The 19,658-nt window shown below is 42.4% G+C and overlaps 1 protein-coding gene across 1 annotated transcript in view; it reads right to left on the bottom strand.

Annotated features, from left to right (window-relative positions):
• Window positions 1–6,366: 6,366 nt before the first annotated feature.
• LOC124147930 (peroxidasin-like) overlaps window positions 6,367–19,658 on the bottom strand; it is a 35,198-nt gene continuing 21,906 nt past the window's right edge. The window contains exons 5-13 of the mRNA XM_046518780.2: window positions 19,186–19,243; window positions 18,230–18,324; window positions 17,274–17,381; window positions 15,774–15,866; window positions 14,181–14,642; window positions 9,162–9,360; window positions 8,114–8,283; window positions 7,531–7,633; window positions 6,367–6,873 (exon numbers count right to left, since the gene is read on the bottom strand). Coding sequence (XP_046374736.1) covers window positions 6,813–6,873; window positions 7,531–7,633; window positions 8,114–8,283; window positions 9,162–9,360; window positions 14,181–14,642; window positions 15,774–15,866; window positions 17,274–17,381; window positions 18,230–18,324; window positions 19,186–19,243 — 1,349 coding nt within the window. The 3' untranslated portion in view covers window positions 6,367–6,812. The remainder of the gene's footprint in view (window positions 6,874–7,530; window positions 7,634–8,113; window positions 8,284–9,161; window positions 9,361–14,180; window positions 14,643–15,773; window positions 15,867–17,273; window positions 17,382–18,229; window positions 18,325–19,185; window positions 19,244–19,658) is intronic.

The following is a 19,658-nucleotide window of genomic DNA, read 5'->3' as shown; positions in this document are numbered from 1 at the left end:
ATGGTGCCAAGATCTTGCAAATTCTGTGGTTGGTTCTGGAGAGTGCACAGACTTCTGCCAAGAGCATCCCAGACGTGTTCGATGACGTTGACGTTGACTCCAGCATTCTGAAGGAAATTCCTTGTCAAAATTGCTGTGTGGGGTCTGGCATTGTCGTGTTGGAAGATCAAACCGAGTCCATATGCTGCCATAAAAGGCAGAAATTCTGGTGCCAGTACCTGGTCCCGGTAAGCAGCAGCGTTGAGCTTGCCACGGATGTCAAGAAGCCTGGAACGTGCATTGCCACAGAAAGCACCCTACACCATGACACACCGACATCTGTCAACTTTCTGTACACAACACTGGGCGTAACGTTCATGACGGCGCATCCACACCCTCGCCCTACCATCAGCAAATCGAAGATTAAATCGGGATTCATCACTGAAGACGACTTGATTCCAATTCCTCTGAATCCATCGTAAGTGTCGCTGTGCCCACAATTGACGTTGACGTCTGTGTAATTGAGTCAGAATCGGCCCGCAGTATGGCCGTCGTGCTTGAAGGTGAGCAGTTCTCAGACGGTTTCGAACAGTTTGCGCACTCAGTCTACCCCTAAACAGTTCATTTCTGGTTGATGTAGCCGTCAAAAATCGGTTACGGAGGTGACGTAAGACAATCTGACGATCCTCAGCATGTGACGTCACACGTGGTCGACCTGGCCGAGGGCGATCAGCGGTGGTACCCGTTTACTGTAGATGCGTCTGTAAATCATAAACAGTCCGTCGACTACAACCCATCGTCCTTGCGACTTTAGCTACGGACGTTCCCGTCTGCAACATGCCGATGGCACGTTCACGTTGCACTTTTGAAATGCATGGCATGACAAATGGCCGTAAAGACTTTTGTTTTCTTGTGTTTTTCTTTTTTTTGTGTTAATGACTGCTAACAAGTATGGCTGAAAACACGTGCGGTATTATGGCCACGTGACCAGTTGCACGTGAAAAACCACTTTTGCCACTATAGTGCTGTGCACATGATTTTGATCGATTCACCTGAACAAAAACGGGTGTTGTCTGAAGACAATACGTTGCCATTACTGTTTAAATACACAATAAGGGCCAACAATGATAACTGGTCAAAATGTTAAAATTTTAGGATTGTGAAGTTTTTAATTTGGTTCAGTATATATTTGTTATTACTATGCTTGAATCTAAACATAAAACGTCAATGCCAGATAATAACCAGTGTCGATTATCTGCGGGAAAAGATTCCATTGGGTGTAAAAGGCAAAATAGCGTTAAACATTATATGAGTAGATCACTGAAAATCAGTGATGACAGAAGGTGTTCGCGAAAAGGGTAAGCATGTCCTGTCGTATTTGTAGCACCAGCTAACCCGAGAAGATACGGGGTAGTACAGGTCTTCGGCAACCCATTGCTGTAAAAGGCGATTATGCTTGTCGTAAAAGGCAACTAACGGCATCGGGTTGTCAGGCTCGCTGACTTGGATGCATGTCATTGGATCGATGCTCATGATAACAATCACAGGATTATCTGGTCCAGATTCGATTATCTTCAGACCGCCGTCATATAGCTGGAATATTGCGGCGTTCAACAAACAAACAAACAAACAAAATGTACCGCCAGCTTCTCACACAATTAGTATAATAATATGTTGTGACGCTGATGCCGCAATGCAGTGTACATGTCATAAGATGGCGGCCTGTTAACTATCGAGTCTTGACCTAAAGTTAAGGCAGAGCTTACAAGCTCATGTGACCGTTGTAGACATTGAAACAAATTAGGTTGGGAAGCCTCCGCCATCCGTTCGTTAATGACATAATGTTCAGATAACAGTATGGTATATTTGATTAAACTTCGTGACATATGATATTTCCGGTAACATAATCAGAACTGTGTATCATATATAAAATAACTCGCTCCTCTGTAAAACAGATCTTACGAAATGAGTGAATAGTTTATCTGATATCTGACGAACGAGTTTCATAAAATTGGTATTAGACGGGAGCGAGTTAAATATTTTATTCATTACTTGCCATTTAAAACTTTTTTTAGAATGTCACTGTCGTGTGTGAATAGGCAGACATCTACACGATCCACAGCATAATCCTATTGAGTTTAACAGAAACATACTTCAAACACATCAAAAGTTGACAAGTATTAATTTGACATTATACAACGGCCCACCTTTAGGTGCCTACATTCACTGTGATTCACTTTGAACACCACTTTCCCCTTATCATAAACTGACGGCCAAAAGAACCTTTACCATAGTTTTAAATAACTCTAGTTTAAAAACCACAAAAGACAGATTCGTGAAGTAAAATGTATTGAAAAGATCAGATTCTAAAGGAAATCAACATTTAAAATGACAGTCATACAGTATCTGAGTGAGTGAGTATGGCTTTGCGTCGCTTTTAGTAATATTCCAGCAATATCACGGCGGGGAACACCAGAAATTGGCTTCACACATTGTACCAATGTCGGGACTCGAACCCGCGTCTTCGGCGTGACGATCGAACGCTTTGACCACTAGGCTACCAGACCGCCCCTACAGCATCTGAGGTACGGTAGCAAAACCAAGCTTTCAACGTAATGGACAAAGGGCAGACCCATCTAAAATCGCTCAAGTTCAATGACACGTCACATTAATAGCGTGTGGCCATCCCCTGACACAAGAGACGCAAACAAGTCGTCTGATGGCGTCACGTGACATACGTCGCCGTTTCTTGTTGGAGGGCCTGGACCAGCTCCTGTCGGTTCGCTGGAGGAAGTGGTCGCTGTCGAACAGGACGATACGTGACATCCAGGTTTTCTATGGGGGACATGTCTGGGGATCGTGCAGGCCACGGCACAACCTTGACGTTGTTAGCTGCATGGACGTTCTGCACGATTCGGGCTGTATGAGTGTGGCGTTGTCATACTGATAAAGGACACCACGTGGCAGCTGTTGTAGAAATGGTGGGACAATCGGACGATCAAGACGAATGTCATCCATGTAACGTTGAGCAGTAACGATGTGGCTTTCTCTCCTGCACACAAACTCCTCCACCCACATTGAGGACATATACGGTGCCATCTGGGGTTTTCGGTTTGACATTTGACCTCAGAGTAAGTACAATGACATTGACGGCCCACACGTTTAAGGCGCCGCAATGGCAGAGTTGAAACCCTTAGATGTACCAGAAACGTTTGATTGTGTGTTCGAATCCCATATTAGCCCTTCAGGTTCTCGACCGCCTCCGTGGTCTTGTGGTAGAGCGTCCGCCCGGAGAGCGGAAGGTCCAGGGTTCGATCCCAGGCCGCGTCATACAAAAAGACGTTAAAAGATTGTACTTGTTGTTACCCTGTCTGGCGCTCGGCATTAAGGGGCTAAAACAAGGACTGGTCGGCTCGGAGTCAGTATACTGTGTCTGAGTGGGGTATTCATAGTAAAACTGCGGCATGGTATCTCAGTGAGCTAGCACTATAAATCGGCATCAGTCCGGACTAGTACAAGCAGCCACACACACACATACACGTGCATGCACGTCGCTATATAAGTGCAATAATCTTGGACGCGACGTTAAACCCAATTTCACCTCACCTCACCCTTCAGGTTCTACACCCACATTAAGCTGAGACCCCGTAATATAACTGAAATACTCTTCAAAGCACCATTAACCAAACACTCACTTACTCACATATGAAACACAAAAAGCAAGCTTAATGTAGCGAGTTTAACAAGAAAATTGATTACACAAAGTATAACTCTAGGACTACGTCAATAATTGGTAAAATTAACTTAAACGTGGAGGAGAGGTTGGCATCAGCTATGAAGCAGGGCGACCTTTATTGCCCCATCTTCCATGCTCCACGATTATATGACGTCATATGCCGGCATGCTGGTTTACATATTCAGCAGTGGTGCAATAGCTGGGAAAGCCGTGCTATAACCATAACAACAACCGCCACCACCGCCAGGATCCACCTTCTTGCTTCAAACGACGATCGTAAGAGAAGATGTATGGTACACAGAGTATGTTATACTCATCTATTGACAGGGATATTTTGAGTGCCCAGTTAGGGTTGAATGCCTGGGATATAAACCTAATTTGAAACCGAGCGCTTTAGGGAGATGTTTCAAATGTATAAATAAGCGGTAGATGCTCTACTGTGGGGCTACATCAAATTTCAAAACACAGTAGGTGTATCCCTCTCTAACATTGCAGCAAGAGCGCTTTGAAAACGCTTTGAAAAACGGGTACAGGTTGGTTATAAATGTAACAAATATCACTAAAGTTCAACATTAAAATACACATAGTCTTGACCAGTTCAAAAAAGGGTTCAAAACACAAAGTTTGTCAAAACAAACTTGACAAATAACCCTTAAAACTGAATCCAATGATATATGTTTTAATTTCATTGCAATCTGCTGTGCACTGTTTGCACCCACCGCGTCATTTTCTTGTAAATCGAATATGCCATTTCGCATTGTAGGGTGACAGGTTGAAGAAATATCAGCGTTTTAAAACATGCTGAACGAATTTATACTCCATCAGACTTTGTGCATTAACTGCCTACTATTCATTTGAAATGTGTAAGTCTCAGGAAAGAGTTAGCAATTACCCCCAGTCAATAATACAAATTCCAAATAAATGCCGTTACTCACAACCGTCAATGGCTGCCAATGTCTTTTGTGTGCTTCAGACAAGTAACACGAAGCAAGATGACAACCGGTCGTGCTCCAGCTCTACTGGCAATCCCATTGTACTAACGGGCTCATTCCCAGTAAATCTACACGTTAATGGTGGATATGAGGTGGTACAGCGTGATTGCCAATGAAACTGTAGCATCACTTTTTCAGGCTATTTTGACAGGAGGGATTTGAATTGACCTGTTAATATCAAGATTTCACCGCATTCAGCGCGTGAATGAAATGTGACAGTTGTGGCCCAAAGTCAGTAGTTGGTGTATGATTTGCTAAATTGTGTGTGTTCTGAAATGAATTTAATCAAGTTTGATAAGTTGTTATGATCAAGTTCCTGTACTGTGACTTCACTTTCAGTGAACTCGGGACATTGTTTTCAAATCCCCACCTGCCAAATCCTACGGTGGTGGTTGACGGAGATGGCTGTGAATATCGATCACGAAAAGGTTTGTAAACATGTTGTCATGTAAAAAGCCTTTTTTTTAATTAGAAACCCAGCTTGTAATAGGGGAAGTATCGATATGTTTTACAGCTCCAGTGGGTGATCGATCGGCAGCCATTTTTGTATTGAACACAATCTTCATACAACACATTACAATGCTGACTTAAGAAATGTGCAGAATGATGTAAAAGAACAGGAGTTACTTATGGTTAAGTGGGAACCAGTAGGCTGCAGAGTCGCTTGTAAATCCCAAAGTTCTTTTACAAGTACATGTACATGGAAAGCCAGTAAACTATTAATATATTTCGTCAATTTCCCTCAAAGTCATGGAAAAAAGTGTGGGAAACATGAGCTTGTTAATAAATGTTGTTTCAGATATTTCTTTCGGTTTATTAGTCAGATAAACACTATATCCTTCGGGTTTGGGTTACAATGTAAATACTCTGGGACGGGATAACCCTCGGTCCCAGATCCTTCGACCCTCAGGCTCTCTAACGAGTCCAATCAAAATCGCGTAACGAAATCGAAATCCGGTTTGTAAACGGTGGGGCAGAATTCGGTCGATTGCAGGATTTGGCAACTCGGCGTCAAAAGATATTTTCCAAATCTTTTCATGCTTTTAATCAAGGTGCTTACGTGATTTGATACACTTTGCGGTGTAAGACCCGTTTTATCACAATATAGATCGTCTTGACTGTGCGCCGCCATTTTGTTTGAAGCAAATGCAAGTGATACAAGAGGTGGAATCCGATTGGTCCATAGGAGAGGCATAGAAGGGACACAACTCGTAATAGCCACAGGTGGCGATACGATCGAGCCTAGAAATTCCAGTGTAGTTCGGCAAAGGTGGAAACTGGACTTTTATAGTCAGTTAACCTCCTTGCCTCGGGAACATGGGTTAGAATAGGTCTTTAGCAACCCATGCTTGCCGTAAGAGGCGACAAAGGGATAGGGTGGTCAGGCTCGCTGCCTTGGTTGATGCATGTCATCGTATCCCCATTGCGCAGATCAATGCTCATGACGTCAATCACTGGATTGTTTGGTCAGACTCGATTATTTACAGACCTCCGTCATATATCTGGAATGTTGCTGAGTGCGGCGTAAAACAACAAACAAACAAATCAAAGGTTGAGTATTATGGTAAACTTCCCCTCGTTGTCAGAATTCTTTTGTGTCGTGTTTCTTGAAGAAATACTTGATTATAGTATAATGTGCAACAATGATAAACGAAAAGATGGCGTTAGAGGTACTTTTATTCGTATCTTTGTGAAAGTAAAGGGATTAGTCGTAAAGCACTAGAAAACAGAGATCAGCCGGAAAGACAGGTCATGTACAAGGAAAACACAAGGACATACGAATGCGTTTTCAAGTCAGTTAAAGTTTTAAAGAGGGGATTCAATTTTCACGTCACACGGAAATGTCGACTTGAAGTAAAACATACGAACATGGGAAGAAGGACCCTGGATTTCGGAGATCGGCCAGAACAGCCCATAAAAGACTGACGGCGGAATGATGGGTTAGCAAGTTTATCTGAAGGAAGACCTAGCGGAGATCTGAGAATGGGTGAGTACGTTCATCTGCAAGAAGATATAGCGGAGATCTGGGAGTGGGTGAGTACGTTCATCTGCAAGAAGATATAGCGGAGATCTGGGAAGAAGGAAGTCCTGATTTCAAACAGGTTTTAGTCTTTCCATTTCCGGAGGTTGATTGATGGAAGAGTTTTGCACTTCACTTTCATGTTCCTGTAATAAAAAATGTTTCATTTTATTAAACTCATCTTCATCCACATGTTTCATTGTTAGGCTTCATTCTATTGATAAGAGGGGAGGTCGGGTAGCCAAGTGGTTGAAGCGTTCGCTCGTCACACTGAAGACCCGGGTTCGATTCTCGACATGGGTACTTTGTGTGAAGCCACTTTCTGGTGTCTCCCTACGTGATATTGCTGGAATATTGCTAAAAGCGGGCGTAAAACCATACTCACTCACTATGGATATGTTTATTAGGTATCTAAAGAACCATAGAGAGGTCAAGGATTTTGGTAGTGGTGAAGTATTTGAGGCTTATTTTGAGTTCCTAAGTGTCGAGGGGGCACGGGTGGCCCAGTCGTCTGAGGCGCCGCGATTCGCTGTGCAGAGCTGCGTCACTTGGGCACGCCAGAAACCTATGATTGTGGGTTCTAATCCCGGTTCGCCCCGATTATGTTTCTAGGTTTGTCAGCACCATACCCGTGCTCGTGGGTTTCACCGAAGTGGTAAACGTCTGAGACCTGCATCACTTCGGGCTTTCCTCCCACATTAAGCTGACACGCCGTGATATAACTGGAATACTGTTAAACGCGGCGTTAAACCAAACTCACTCACTCCTAAGTGTGGAAACCCTGAACTCCATTACACACTCACCCAGCTCCTGTAAGTTTAAAGACATCAGGCTGGATATCGTTGATTTTGCTGTTGTCACAGATCACTTTAGCCAAGGTCACCTTACATATTTCATCTATCTGTGCTGAAATGAAAAACAACGTATGTGTTCGGAAAGCATCTTCCATTTTGAACATTCTGATTCTATCACGACATTTAGGAGATAAAATTCAAATTCAGTCTTTTCAAAGTTCAGAACGTTATTCTATTCCCCTTAAAGTTGATTTATGTCCTGTTTCGAAAAGAAATTAATGTTTCGAAAAGAAGTGGAATTATTGCTTTCGGGATGCATGGTTCTAAATTCTGATTGGCCTGCCAGCTGTATTAAATCTACGCTAGATCACCATTTTGTTGATGACCGCATTATCGCGAATGAAAGATAAATTTAGGAGCACTTCTTCCACTTCTTATAAACAAGCATTTTGAAATTATAAAATTGCATTCATATACTTGTTCCTATATAAATAATAAGCACAGACCATGACATATTTCAACTTGAATTGTTGTTTCGAACGCCTTATGGGCTATATTGATGCCGCTATGGAAGTCAAAGAAAACGTCCTACCTTTAGTAAACCCGTGATCTGGATCCAGTCCTTCATACCAGAATCGATCCCCGTACCGTAGGTTATGGAACTGTGTGGCGATGATATAAGCAAACGTAGGTCCCACCATAGCTCCCGTCAAATGCTTCTCATTCATGCCGCCCAGGAATAAGTCAACTTGGCTCAGACTCCTGACGTACAACATTAATAGGCAAAATCACCATCTTTGAATATGTTTTTTCTATCTGTTGTACCAAGAGAGGTGATATTTATTTAGTTTGAAGTATTGTATTTTCTGGTAGGTAAAGTAAGGGGTCAGTACTCTGAAGATTTTCCGATAAATACTTCGTTACGGGCGGTCAGGTAGCCTAGTGGTAAAAGCGTGCGCTCGTCACGCCGAAGACCCGGGTTCGATTCCCGACATGGGTACAATGTGTGAAGCCCATGTCTGGTGTCCCCCGCCGTGATATTGCTGGAATATTGCTAAAAGCGGCGTAAAACCATACTCACTCACTCGTTACAATGTGGGGCGTCCGGCAGTGAGACGGGTGTTAAGACTGATCATATTTGGCTGATTCCCCAACAACTTGACATGCGCACACACACAATATAACATCATGCATATAACTTTTCTTACCCCCCTCCCCTAAAATGAGCAGTCCCTAAATAATGTTCAAATTAAGAACCTTATTATAATTATCAGAAATATGTCATTTTTTTCATGCAATCCCACGCCTTTCATCGGATACTTGTCCTATCCGGTCTGACCCGTGAAGATCCGGGGTAGAATAGGTCTTCAATAACACATGCTTGGCGTAAAAGTCGACTATGCTTGTCGTAAGAGGCGAATAGCGGGGTCGGGTGATCAGGCTCGCTGACTTGGTTGATGCATGTCATCGTGTCCCAATGGCGTTGATGCTCATGACGTGAATCACAGGATTGACTGGTCCAGACTCGATTATTTACAGACCGATGTCATATAGCTGGAATATTGCTGAGTGCGGCGTTAAACAACAAACAAACAACCAACCTATCCGGTCTTGAATTTGTACGAAAGTTGCATACTTACTCATACAGTCCAACGGCACATTTGGGTACATTCACATCATCAGCAAGGAGATTCTTCATACCAGGTACTTTGGACCACTGGTAGACGAAGTCCATATAAGGAGGCAGTCCATGATCTCTACCTCGTTGAATGTTCAGCGCTACTAGATCAAGACTCACCCCTGGGTTAGACGTGTTCTCAAACAGGTGGTCAGTCACACCTGTAAACAGTGGGATAAATATACAACTGTATCATATAATGGGTAGGTTTCTCGGCAGGATAAAGCCAACGTTTCAAAACGGTCTCCGTCTGGCGTCATAAACGGATAAAGATGCAAATATGGAAGGTCACATAGTTACTGTTACGTGGTATGCACTCTTGTGACAAGAGTTGCTTCCCTTGGCGTATGTCAGCCATGCAAGTTCTAATAAACGTTGATGCTTTAACCTGAGTTGGCTATGGCTATCCAGACATGTGTACAGCATACACAGCACGTAACATGGTGGCAGCAGGTGACTTTCTCACTCCTCTATGATACCACGACCTATTTCTGTCAGTTTTATGTCTGAAATGTTATAATGGAAGCCGAGGTGTTTCAGACCACGTGCGTTCGTCTGCTATCATTCAAATGTCTCAGCAGTGATGTCACTCGCTGAAATGAATGAACACTTGAATCTGTTAGCTTAATTTGACCTGATGAGTGACATTCTGCACCCCCAAGAGATTCCTGTCTGCATTTGTCGATGTCAACTAGCTACAAGTGTGTATTGTGTGTGAAGATAGTCTAGCCTTGCTTCAAGTCTTCAAATATGGCCGACAATCCTCCTCAAGCTCAACGGCCTGTTAGTGGTATAAAACCTCCATCACCCCTTGTTATTGAATCCAACATTGCTGAAAATTGGAAATCATTCAAACAGAAATGGACCAATTATTCTATACTTGTGAACCTGCCAGGATATGGAAGGGAATATCAAGTAGCTTTGCTCCTAAACACACTTGGTGATGAAGCCTTAAAAGTTTTCAATGGATTCCATTTTCAAACACCAGAAGCTGAGAGAACTGTCAAAGAAATTCTAGACAAATTCGAAGCATTTACTATTGGTGAAGTTAATGAGACATATGAGAGATACGTCTTCAATCTCAGAAAACAGAAGGAAGGAGAGACATTTGAAAATTTCTTAGGATCAATCCGGTCTCTTGTGAAAACCTGCAACTATTGTCAGAATTGTATCTCTTCAATAATAAGAGATAGACTCATCCTTGGAGTAAGAGATCCCGACACTCAGCAAGCACTGCTCAAAGAGAGGGACCTCACTCTAGAAAGATGTATCAACATCTGTAAAGCCACTGAAAATGCGTCAGTTCAGTCAAAGTTGATCAGACCTGAACCTATCAATAGAGTTGCAATAGACTCTTTGAGATCAAGGCAAAAGAAGCCTCTTCGTTCAAGTCAAAAGATGAATTCTCCATCGAGAAGTCAGAGACCTCAATCTCAGCATGAAAGAGACTGTAAATTCTGTGGTTATTCTCATATCATGGCTCGTAAAAGTTGTCCTGCATGGGGAAAAAAGTGCACGAAGTGTCACCAGCTGAATCCAAAAGGTGAAGGACATGGTTACCAAGGCACCTGTATTGTCATATTATGATCCAGAGAAAGAGCTGACAGTTGAGAATGATGCGTGTGAACATGGCATTGGCTCAGTACTAATGCAGGAGGGAAAGCCTGTCGCTTATGCCAGTCGCTCGCTAACTGACACTGACAAAGATTTGCTCAGATAGAAAAGGATATGCTCGCCGTGACCTTTGGTCTTGAGAAATTACACCATTACACATATGGTAGAAGTGTAACTGTGATAACTGATCACAAGCCACTGATCACAAGTGTCTATCGTCAAGAAGCCCTTGTCTAGAGCTCCCAATAGACTGCAGTCATTACTACTGAGGACCCAGCGATATGTGTTCGATCTTCAGTATCTACCTGGAACAGCTATTCCTATTGCTGATACACTTTCCAGAGCGCCATTGCCTGACAAATCTTCCTCTGAAACTGTGTATGTGAATAATGTATGTGAATAATGTCTATCATCTCCCGATCAAGGACAAGCTCATGAATGACATTAGAGTTGCAACTGCATCTGATGAAACCCTCACCAAGTTGAAATCAACTATAATGGAAGGATGGCCAACACATAAGGAGAATCTGTCCTCTGAGCTTACTCCTTACTTCAGTTACAGAGACGAACTCACCATTAAAGATGGGATAATTCTTCGAGGACCTAGAGTTGTCATCCCACTTGCATTGAGAGATGAGATCAAGAGAAAACTTCATGTTGGTCACATGGGGATAAACTCTTGTCTACGACGTGCAAAGACACTTGTGTTCTGGCCCTTGATGTCAAGTGACATAAGACAGTATATCAAGTCATGTGATATTTGTGTTCGTTTCAGTGATAAGCAATCACCAGAACCTCTGATTATGCATGAGATTCCTGATCATCCCTGGGAAAAGGTGGGAACTGATATTTTCACCATTGAAGGTAGGAATTACCTTGTGACTACTGACAACTACAGCAATTTCTTTGAAATTGACTTTCTGCCTGAAACCACTTCTGATGTTGTGGTTACCAAGTTGAAGCACCACTTTGCTCGTCATGGTATACCTAAAGTCGTCATCAGTGACGGAGGACCTCAGTATACCAGTGAGAAGTTCAAGAAGTTCTGTCAGTCTTGGGGTTTCTCTCATGAAACTTCCAGCCCTGGTAACAGTAAAGCTAATGGTGCTGCCGAAGCTGCCGTTAAAGTAGCTAAAAGGATGATGAAGAAATGTCTAGCTGCTAAAGAGGATCCTTACCTGGGATTGTTGAATGTGAGAAATACACCGACTGAAGGCGTACAAACAAGTCCAGCTCAAAGACTATTTGGTCGCCGAACACGTACTCAGGTTCCTTGTACGTTAAAGACTATTCAACATGATTCTGGTCCGGATGACAAGCAACAACTTGAAGACAAAAGGATGCTTGTAGTTGAGAGACATAACCGGAAGTACTCTGGAAGACCACTCAAACCCTTACGGGTTGGTGATACTGTCAGAATGCAATCCATTCAAACCGTCAGGAAGGAATGGAATGAAGCTACTGTGACAGATGAGATCAAGCCAAGAACCTACTCTGTGAGATCTGATAATTGTCACTGTTTCAAACGGAATAGACAACAACTTCGTCTTGCCAGAAAGTCTAGAGTTGAGGATGATGTTAATCTTGAGATTCCAACATTCCCAAACTGCCAGTCGCCAAGAAGATCTAGAGATGATGAACTTATCCAGGATAAGCAATGTGTTCAGTCTAGTGCTAACCTCTCTAATACTCAGACTGATTCTGTCATTCCAACAAGAGATGTTCCAAAGAATACCTCATCTCCAAAATCTGACATGTTCAAGACAAAGTCTGGGAGAGTAGTTAAGCCAGTTAAACGGCTTGATTTGTATTTCTTGGATGTGTTCTTTAACAGTTTTCCAAAGACTGGAATAATAATGTGTTTCTGATGTTGTTTAGTTAAAACTAATAATTTTGTCATTGCAAGTTGACAGCGAACTTTAATTCAGGAATTATGGGAAAGTGCTTTAACGGAATGTTATAGTGAACTGCATACTGTATCCCAGTATATGGACCGACTCGGTAATGTCACTCATTTCTTGGATTAATGTACCTGTAGTTAAAGGTTTAATTACTTTATTTGTTTTCCTCAAAGGAAGGGAGATGTTACGTGGTATGCACTCTTGTGACAAGAGTTGCTTCCCTTGGCGTATGTCAGCCATGCAAGTTCTAATAAACGTTGATGCTTTAACCTGAGTTGGCTATGGCTATCCAGACATGTGTACAGCATACAGTTACAGTTACTACGTTTAGTGTTTACAAACATGGCGTCGCCCTTGTCAATCGGTGATCGAGTCAGAATTTACTATTGGGAATCTGGAGAACTATTGGGATAATCGTTGTAATATACAAAGCAATAGTCAAGGATACCGAATTTATGTGTCTAATTGGGATGTAGCAGGGAGATTTTGTCAAGTTTTGGTAATTTTGGAGATATAATTTATCAACAGTTTAGGAGGACACTAAGCCTCGCCTGGCGTGATCAGTTTCCATATCGATCTGTATTTGTAGACCTCTGTGACTTGGGGCTTTTCCCCAATTAAAAACAGTTTCAGTTGGCCGAAATACATCCGAAATGTTAGTGTTTCATTTATCGCTATGTGTACATCGGACTCTGCACTTCGTAACGTTATGAAAGAACAGGCAGACTCCAAGACATTTCATAAAGGGCAGTTACTCTAGCGGGCGGAACGATGGGTTGCCGCGAAAGGGAATTAGAAACAATATGTGTAGGCATTTATTATTTTGCCTATATGTAGTCACGCCACTGTCCAAGAAACAGGTTTCAGTTAGAACTATACTGACTGTTGGCACTGTCCGACTGACAAATCACTGATCTTACAATTCATATTAATACGCACATTCCAGGAAAACTTGCGATGAGCGATGACAACAGATTTTCGAAGACAGAAGTAAAGAATGACATTATATGATAAATAGGTTATCAGACTTGTGTGTTTTTGGGAGGTAAATATCCTGTATTATTAACGAATAATATCCTGTATTATTAAACTCGCCAAGGCACGTCGCTATATACAGGTAAGTGCAATAATCTTGAACGCGATGTTAAGCCCCATTTCACCTCACCTCTACGTACCTCATGCCTGTCATTCTACTTCTGAATATATTTTATTTTTGATAGGCTCTGATGACGTGAGCCATGTCATCGCACACTGATATAAAATATTATATTATATATTAAATATTCGCATTAATCGGAGAAGATTGCCAAACCGTCCCAGAACCACACCCTTGCTTGTGTTTGGCAAACTGCAATCATCTACTGCCTCCACGCTTTGGTACATGAATTTAACAACTAAAAGTGGCTTTTAAGCCAACTCAATGACTCGTTACTTAAGACAGCTAACTGTTCCTTCTGTGTCCCTACCTGTAGAAAACGCTTCATCAACCTTTTGGCTGACACCATCAATGATTCCATACATGACATTTTCAAAGCTCTCTGTGACATACGAGGTGTCCATGTACATCTTCGCTATATCCAGCTTGGGGTTTTTCTTTACCCTGTAGTGTCCAGCGATCTGAGAGTGACCAAACCTGAACGCAGCCGTAGCAAAGCTGTTGAAGACGCCGGGGTTTAAAGATGCGTTGTATTGATATGTCTTGGCCAGGTCGAAGAGTTGGTAGACATTATCACCGAGGACTTTCTTCAGCCAGTTGTTGTAGGTTATGTGCTGCATACTTCCAATGACAATCTTACGGGCTACCTGAAACAGTTTCTCGTCGTCCCAACTGTTTAATTTGGCTAGCTTGGTGGCAATTCTGTTGTGCTCCTTCACCCACAGGGTGTGCATGGCAGTCAGACCTGGGAACACGTTTACCCGGACGTCACCTGAAAAATACATGGACAAAAGAGGGAATAGTTGGGTTCAACGTTTGAACAATATTTCAATTATATCACGCATGTCAGTTTAACGGGTCCATACGGGTATGGTGCTGACTATCCAATAATCATGATCAGAGCCAATCAGGGATTCGAACCCATGATCATCGGATTCTGGCATAACTAAAGGTCACAAGTTGCACATAATTATTATTATTATTATTATTATTATTATTATTATTATTATTATTATTATGTTTAGTAGTAGTAGTAGTAGTAGTAGTAGTAGTAGTAGTAGTAGCATCTGCAGAGTGATTTGAATCTTAGGACGTTTAAGCGCCCTGTAAGTGAATATGATGTGGCTGGTGGCATGCATGAAGGCACCGTCTCTACGATATAGGGGTAAGTTACTGTTGTATGGAATATTATACGTCCACATCTATCACTAGTATACAAACATACGAAGTGGTGTTTGAAAGACAAGAATTAAACATGAGAGCATCAAGTATATCCAACGAATTATTATTTTTTTAAACAAATTATCTTCTTCAAAACAAATCCCCCAAACACCTGAATGTCACTAGTCGGACCCTTCTACGTTGGAGTATAGTCTATTTGCAGGTGCTCTTTTATTGTGTAACAGAATATTGCAACAACAAAACACGACTTGTATTAGTGCATAATTTGGTACCCGCTTGAACGCAAACTCATGTTCCAAGTACACGCAAAGGTCATATTACATTTCCTTTGAATCTGATCCCCTCTGGGTGTATGTCAACGACATTTATTTTAGAACGTTGACAAAATTAACTCCTTTCAAATAACTTTCCTTTTCACAAACCTGTACATATCAGTAACTACACACGATTGTATAAATACATGTAGATACAGGGTTTCCCTGCTTTGGAGTGATTATTTCTATCGTATTTTATGTATCCTTCGCTAGCCATAGCATTGCAAGGTAGATTAAGACCTCAATATGATATCAAATTTTAAGAAATGAAAGAGGAGATTACGAAAATAACATTTTCTCCCTTAACTTCACCCTTTAGCAAACACCTGGTATCATCACTATTTGGTAGTGATTCTATCAACACATGATTCTTATAGAGTCGGAATCGTACAATTGAATGCATTTACCAGCATCGTAGCAGGAATGTCCGTTGCGTTTCACACAGGTGGTCTGGTTGGTATGCGGAAGGAAGTCGCCGTTTCCAGTCGTCTTCATCAGCCCTGTTGATACATCACAGTAACGTTTTATGTTAACAAGATATATATTTTTTTCATTCAGAGGCTGGTAACATGACCACAGAATTGACGTTGATAAAGCATTGCTTGAGGCCGTAATAGTCTTGACTATGGTGAAGAATGCAACAAACACTCACCCACTATGTGTATATGAAAAAACTGTAACCGCCGCCTGAAAAAGTTATTCACTGTCGCTCGACCTCCTCGAATGTAATTTGTAATATCAGCATGGTAATTACCCGAACTGGTATGGACAGCTAAGATGTGAGTGATTGCTAGCGGCTCTGGTGTGTAAGCCACTCGCGACTGCTAAATTCAAGCATAGTTTGAAATTATTCCGAACTGTAGTGTTAATTCTTGTTCAACATGGCTCGTGGGAGAGTATCTGATGCCCAAAATTTGGCGAATAATAGACATGATTAATGAAGGAATGAGCTTTTTGTCGTCAGGTCGGTTACAAGCAAACGGGCACGGAAACGTCATGGCATTGAGAACCGTTCAAGGTCGGGACCGTTTCATGTGACGCCAGCATGCGAAGATCGTGACCTGGGCCCTGTTCCACAAAGTGATCTTAGCGCTAAGTCGATCGTAACTCCCATTCTTTAACACTGACTTACTACAATCGTAGCGCTAAGATCGCTTTGTGGAACGGGGCCCTGCTCTGCTTGGTTAGGCGACAACGCCTCCACACATGCACTTTTCTGAAGGAGAAGTAGATGAACGACAAACAATTGTCATGGCGGACATTGATAATTTGACTCAAATTATCAGGTTTGAGGTCAAGAAGGTTGGTCATGTGCCCTATTATGTGATCCAATGAGCGCAGATTCTTGTAGCGCCACAGACGGGCAAAATCTTGCCTGGAGGCAAAGAAAAATGGCACAGATGCCCAGGAACATTCGTCTCCCAGTCCTCCTTCGTGATGGATCAGTCATGATGTAGGGTTGCTGGTTCCATGACTACAACATGGCCACTGTGCAGGAGAATCTGTTGGGTGACAGGCACGCACAGGCGTCAGCTCCTGGGGAGAAGTCTTCATGGCCAAAAGAGACCCGTGAAGATTAGAATAGGTTTTCAGCAACCCATGCTTGCCGTAGAAGGCGACTATGCTTGTCGTAAAAGGCGACTAACGGGATCGGGTGGACAGGCTCGCTGACTTGGTTGATGCATGTCATCGATCCCAATTGCGTTGATCGATGCTCATGGTATTAATCACTGGATTGTCTGGTCCAGACTCGATAATTTACAGACCGCCGTCATATAGCTGAAATATTGCTGAGTGCGGCGTTAAACAACAAACAAACAAACAAACAAACAAACAAACATGGCTAAAAGAGCTAAGGGGCGCTTAATCTTTTCAAGGCGTATATAGTTCTATATTTCTATACGTACCCCCGGTGTGAGTTCTCAGCATGGCCGTCTCTTCATCCGAGCCTCCATACACGTGGCTGGAGTCTATGTAGGCGGTGAGGGAGTTCATCTGTTCCCGGTGACAACCCTCTGTGAACATCACACATTTAATCGTTATGAACACGTTCCACTAGAAACCCTTTCAGTTTTTGTGCTTAACTGTTGGTATGTATGACATTCATTGTAACCTAAATTCTCATCATTTTACCTGACTATTGAATTAGTACTCTCTTGGAACAAGAGCCAAATTTAATGTAGTCACTATTGTGTAAAATTGACCTTATCACTTTTGACATATATGCCCGATTATCAAAGGTGACTTGTGCTGATATAGATTAGACTTGGTAAGAATCTATAAATTTATCTTATCATTCCCAATCCATTCTCACCTCCATCTCCGTTCAAGGAAATTTACAAATTTGAGGGTGCCTTTGTACGATTATTTGTATTTACCTTATATATATTTTTTTTCGGGGACAATGTGTTAGTCTACAAGTCTTCAAGTTCCATACCAACTTTTGTTATTTAGAGGCCTGTGTGATATAGCTGGAATTTTGCTGAGTGCGGCTTTAAACAAACAAATTCACGCAATAGAAATGACGCATTCGCGCATTTACGAGCGCGGTACTCAGCATCAGTATTATTTATGATGGTTCAGACACTCTTCCTTGTACACATGTGAAAGACATTTACAAATTTGATGATGTCATATGTAATTCCATATTTTGTGTTTGTCCACATAAACTTTTGCCTTGCCTTTGCATGTGTGTGTGACGGATACTACCGGTGGGATGGGATACGCTCACCTATTCGCGAACACCTGGTGTCATCACTATTTGATAGTGATTTATAGTGATAGTGACAGAGCTCATGATATAGTTGTTATCATACAATGGCCTTCTGATGATCATGGAAAGAGTTCTGTGGCTTATATTTACCAGATGACTCATCGACAGGTAAGGACCGACTAAACTCCATGCAGTTCCTGAAATGTCTGTCTCCGGGCGGAATCGGGATAGGGAAACATGGACCTCTGTAATCAAGAGTAAGTAAGTGAGTGAGTGAGTGAGAAGGTTATTTACGTCGCTTTCTTTTTGAACAAACCCATTAGAGCTAAGACAATACTGTACTAAGAAATAGACAATACTATAAATGGTTCCCTTCCTAAATAGGGGGAACGGTAGGCCAAGTCACCTAAGGCGCCGAAATTCGCTGTGCAGAGTTGCGTCACATGGGCACGCCAGAAACCTATGATTGTGGGTTCGAATCCCGGTTCGCCCCGATTATGTTTCTAGGTTTGTCAGCACCATATCCGTGCTCGTGGGTTTCACTGAAGTGGTAAACGTCTGAGACCTGCATCACTTCGGGCTTTCCTCCCACGTTATGCTGACACGCCGTGATATAACTGAGATACTGTTAAAAGCGGCGTTAAACACAACTCACCCGCCCACTTCCTAAATACCCATGTCCTCGATGTGGATTGCTTGTCGCTGAGACTGATGAGGATATATCCTCGATTATCCAGTGTATAATATCTCCATTCTGTTCCCTTCGGAATTGTTACTACTTGCCACTTTCAGTACCCTTCTCTCACTCAACAGTTCGACAAGCTGGATAATCGATTTGTTTCTTTTGTTTGTACGCCGCACTCAACAATATTCCAGCTATATGACGGCGGTCTGTAAATAATCAAGTGTGGACCAGACAATCCAGTCATTGACATCATGACGTAATTGGGATCGATGACATGCATCAACCAAGTCAGCGAGCCTGACCACCCAATCCCGTTAGTCGCTTCTTACGACAAGCATGGGTTGCTGAAGACCAATTCTAACCCGGATCTTCACGGGACTTTCTCATCGAGGAGGATGGGGACACAACTGTAGGTACTCACTCGGAACTGGAGTCTGGATGGACACCATTCGCAGCCAATCCGGGACAACAGCCTTTCTCTGTCAGGAGACATAAAAACAGCATGAGACAGGTTAATTATCTGGTTTTCAAATACGTACTTTGTTTGTTGTTTAACGCCGCATTCAGCAATATTCCAACTCTATGATGGCGGTCTGTAAATAATCGAGTCTGGACCAGACAATCCAGTGATTGACATCATGGGCATCGCAATTGGGATGGGGATGACATGCATTAACAAAGTCAGCAAGCCTGACCAAATCGCCTCTTACGACAAGCATATGTTGCTGAAGACCAATTCTAACCCGGATATTCACGGGGAAATTAATTAAGTGAGGATGCTGGGGAGACAGATCCGTGGGTATTGCGATTCGCAGTCACTCATGTTTGTGCTCAACGCTAGCTGAAGATGTTCGGGTGGTCAGGCACAGTGACTGGACTGATTGAGTATCGCCG

Source organism: Haliotis rufescens, unplaced genomic scaffold, assembly GCF_023055435.1.
Source record: "Haliotis rufescens isolate VD_foot unplaced genomic scaffold, xgHalRufe1.0.p SCAF_2, whole genome shotgun sequence".
Classification (NCBI taxonomy): Eukaryota; Metazoa; Mollusca; class Gastropoda; order Lepetellida; family Haliotidae; genus Haliotis; species Haliotis rufescens.
This window is presented reverse-complemented; position numbering and strand designations above follow the sequence as displayed.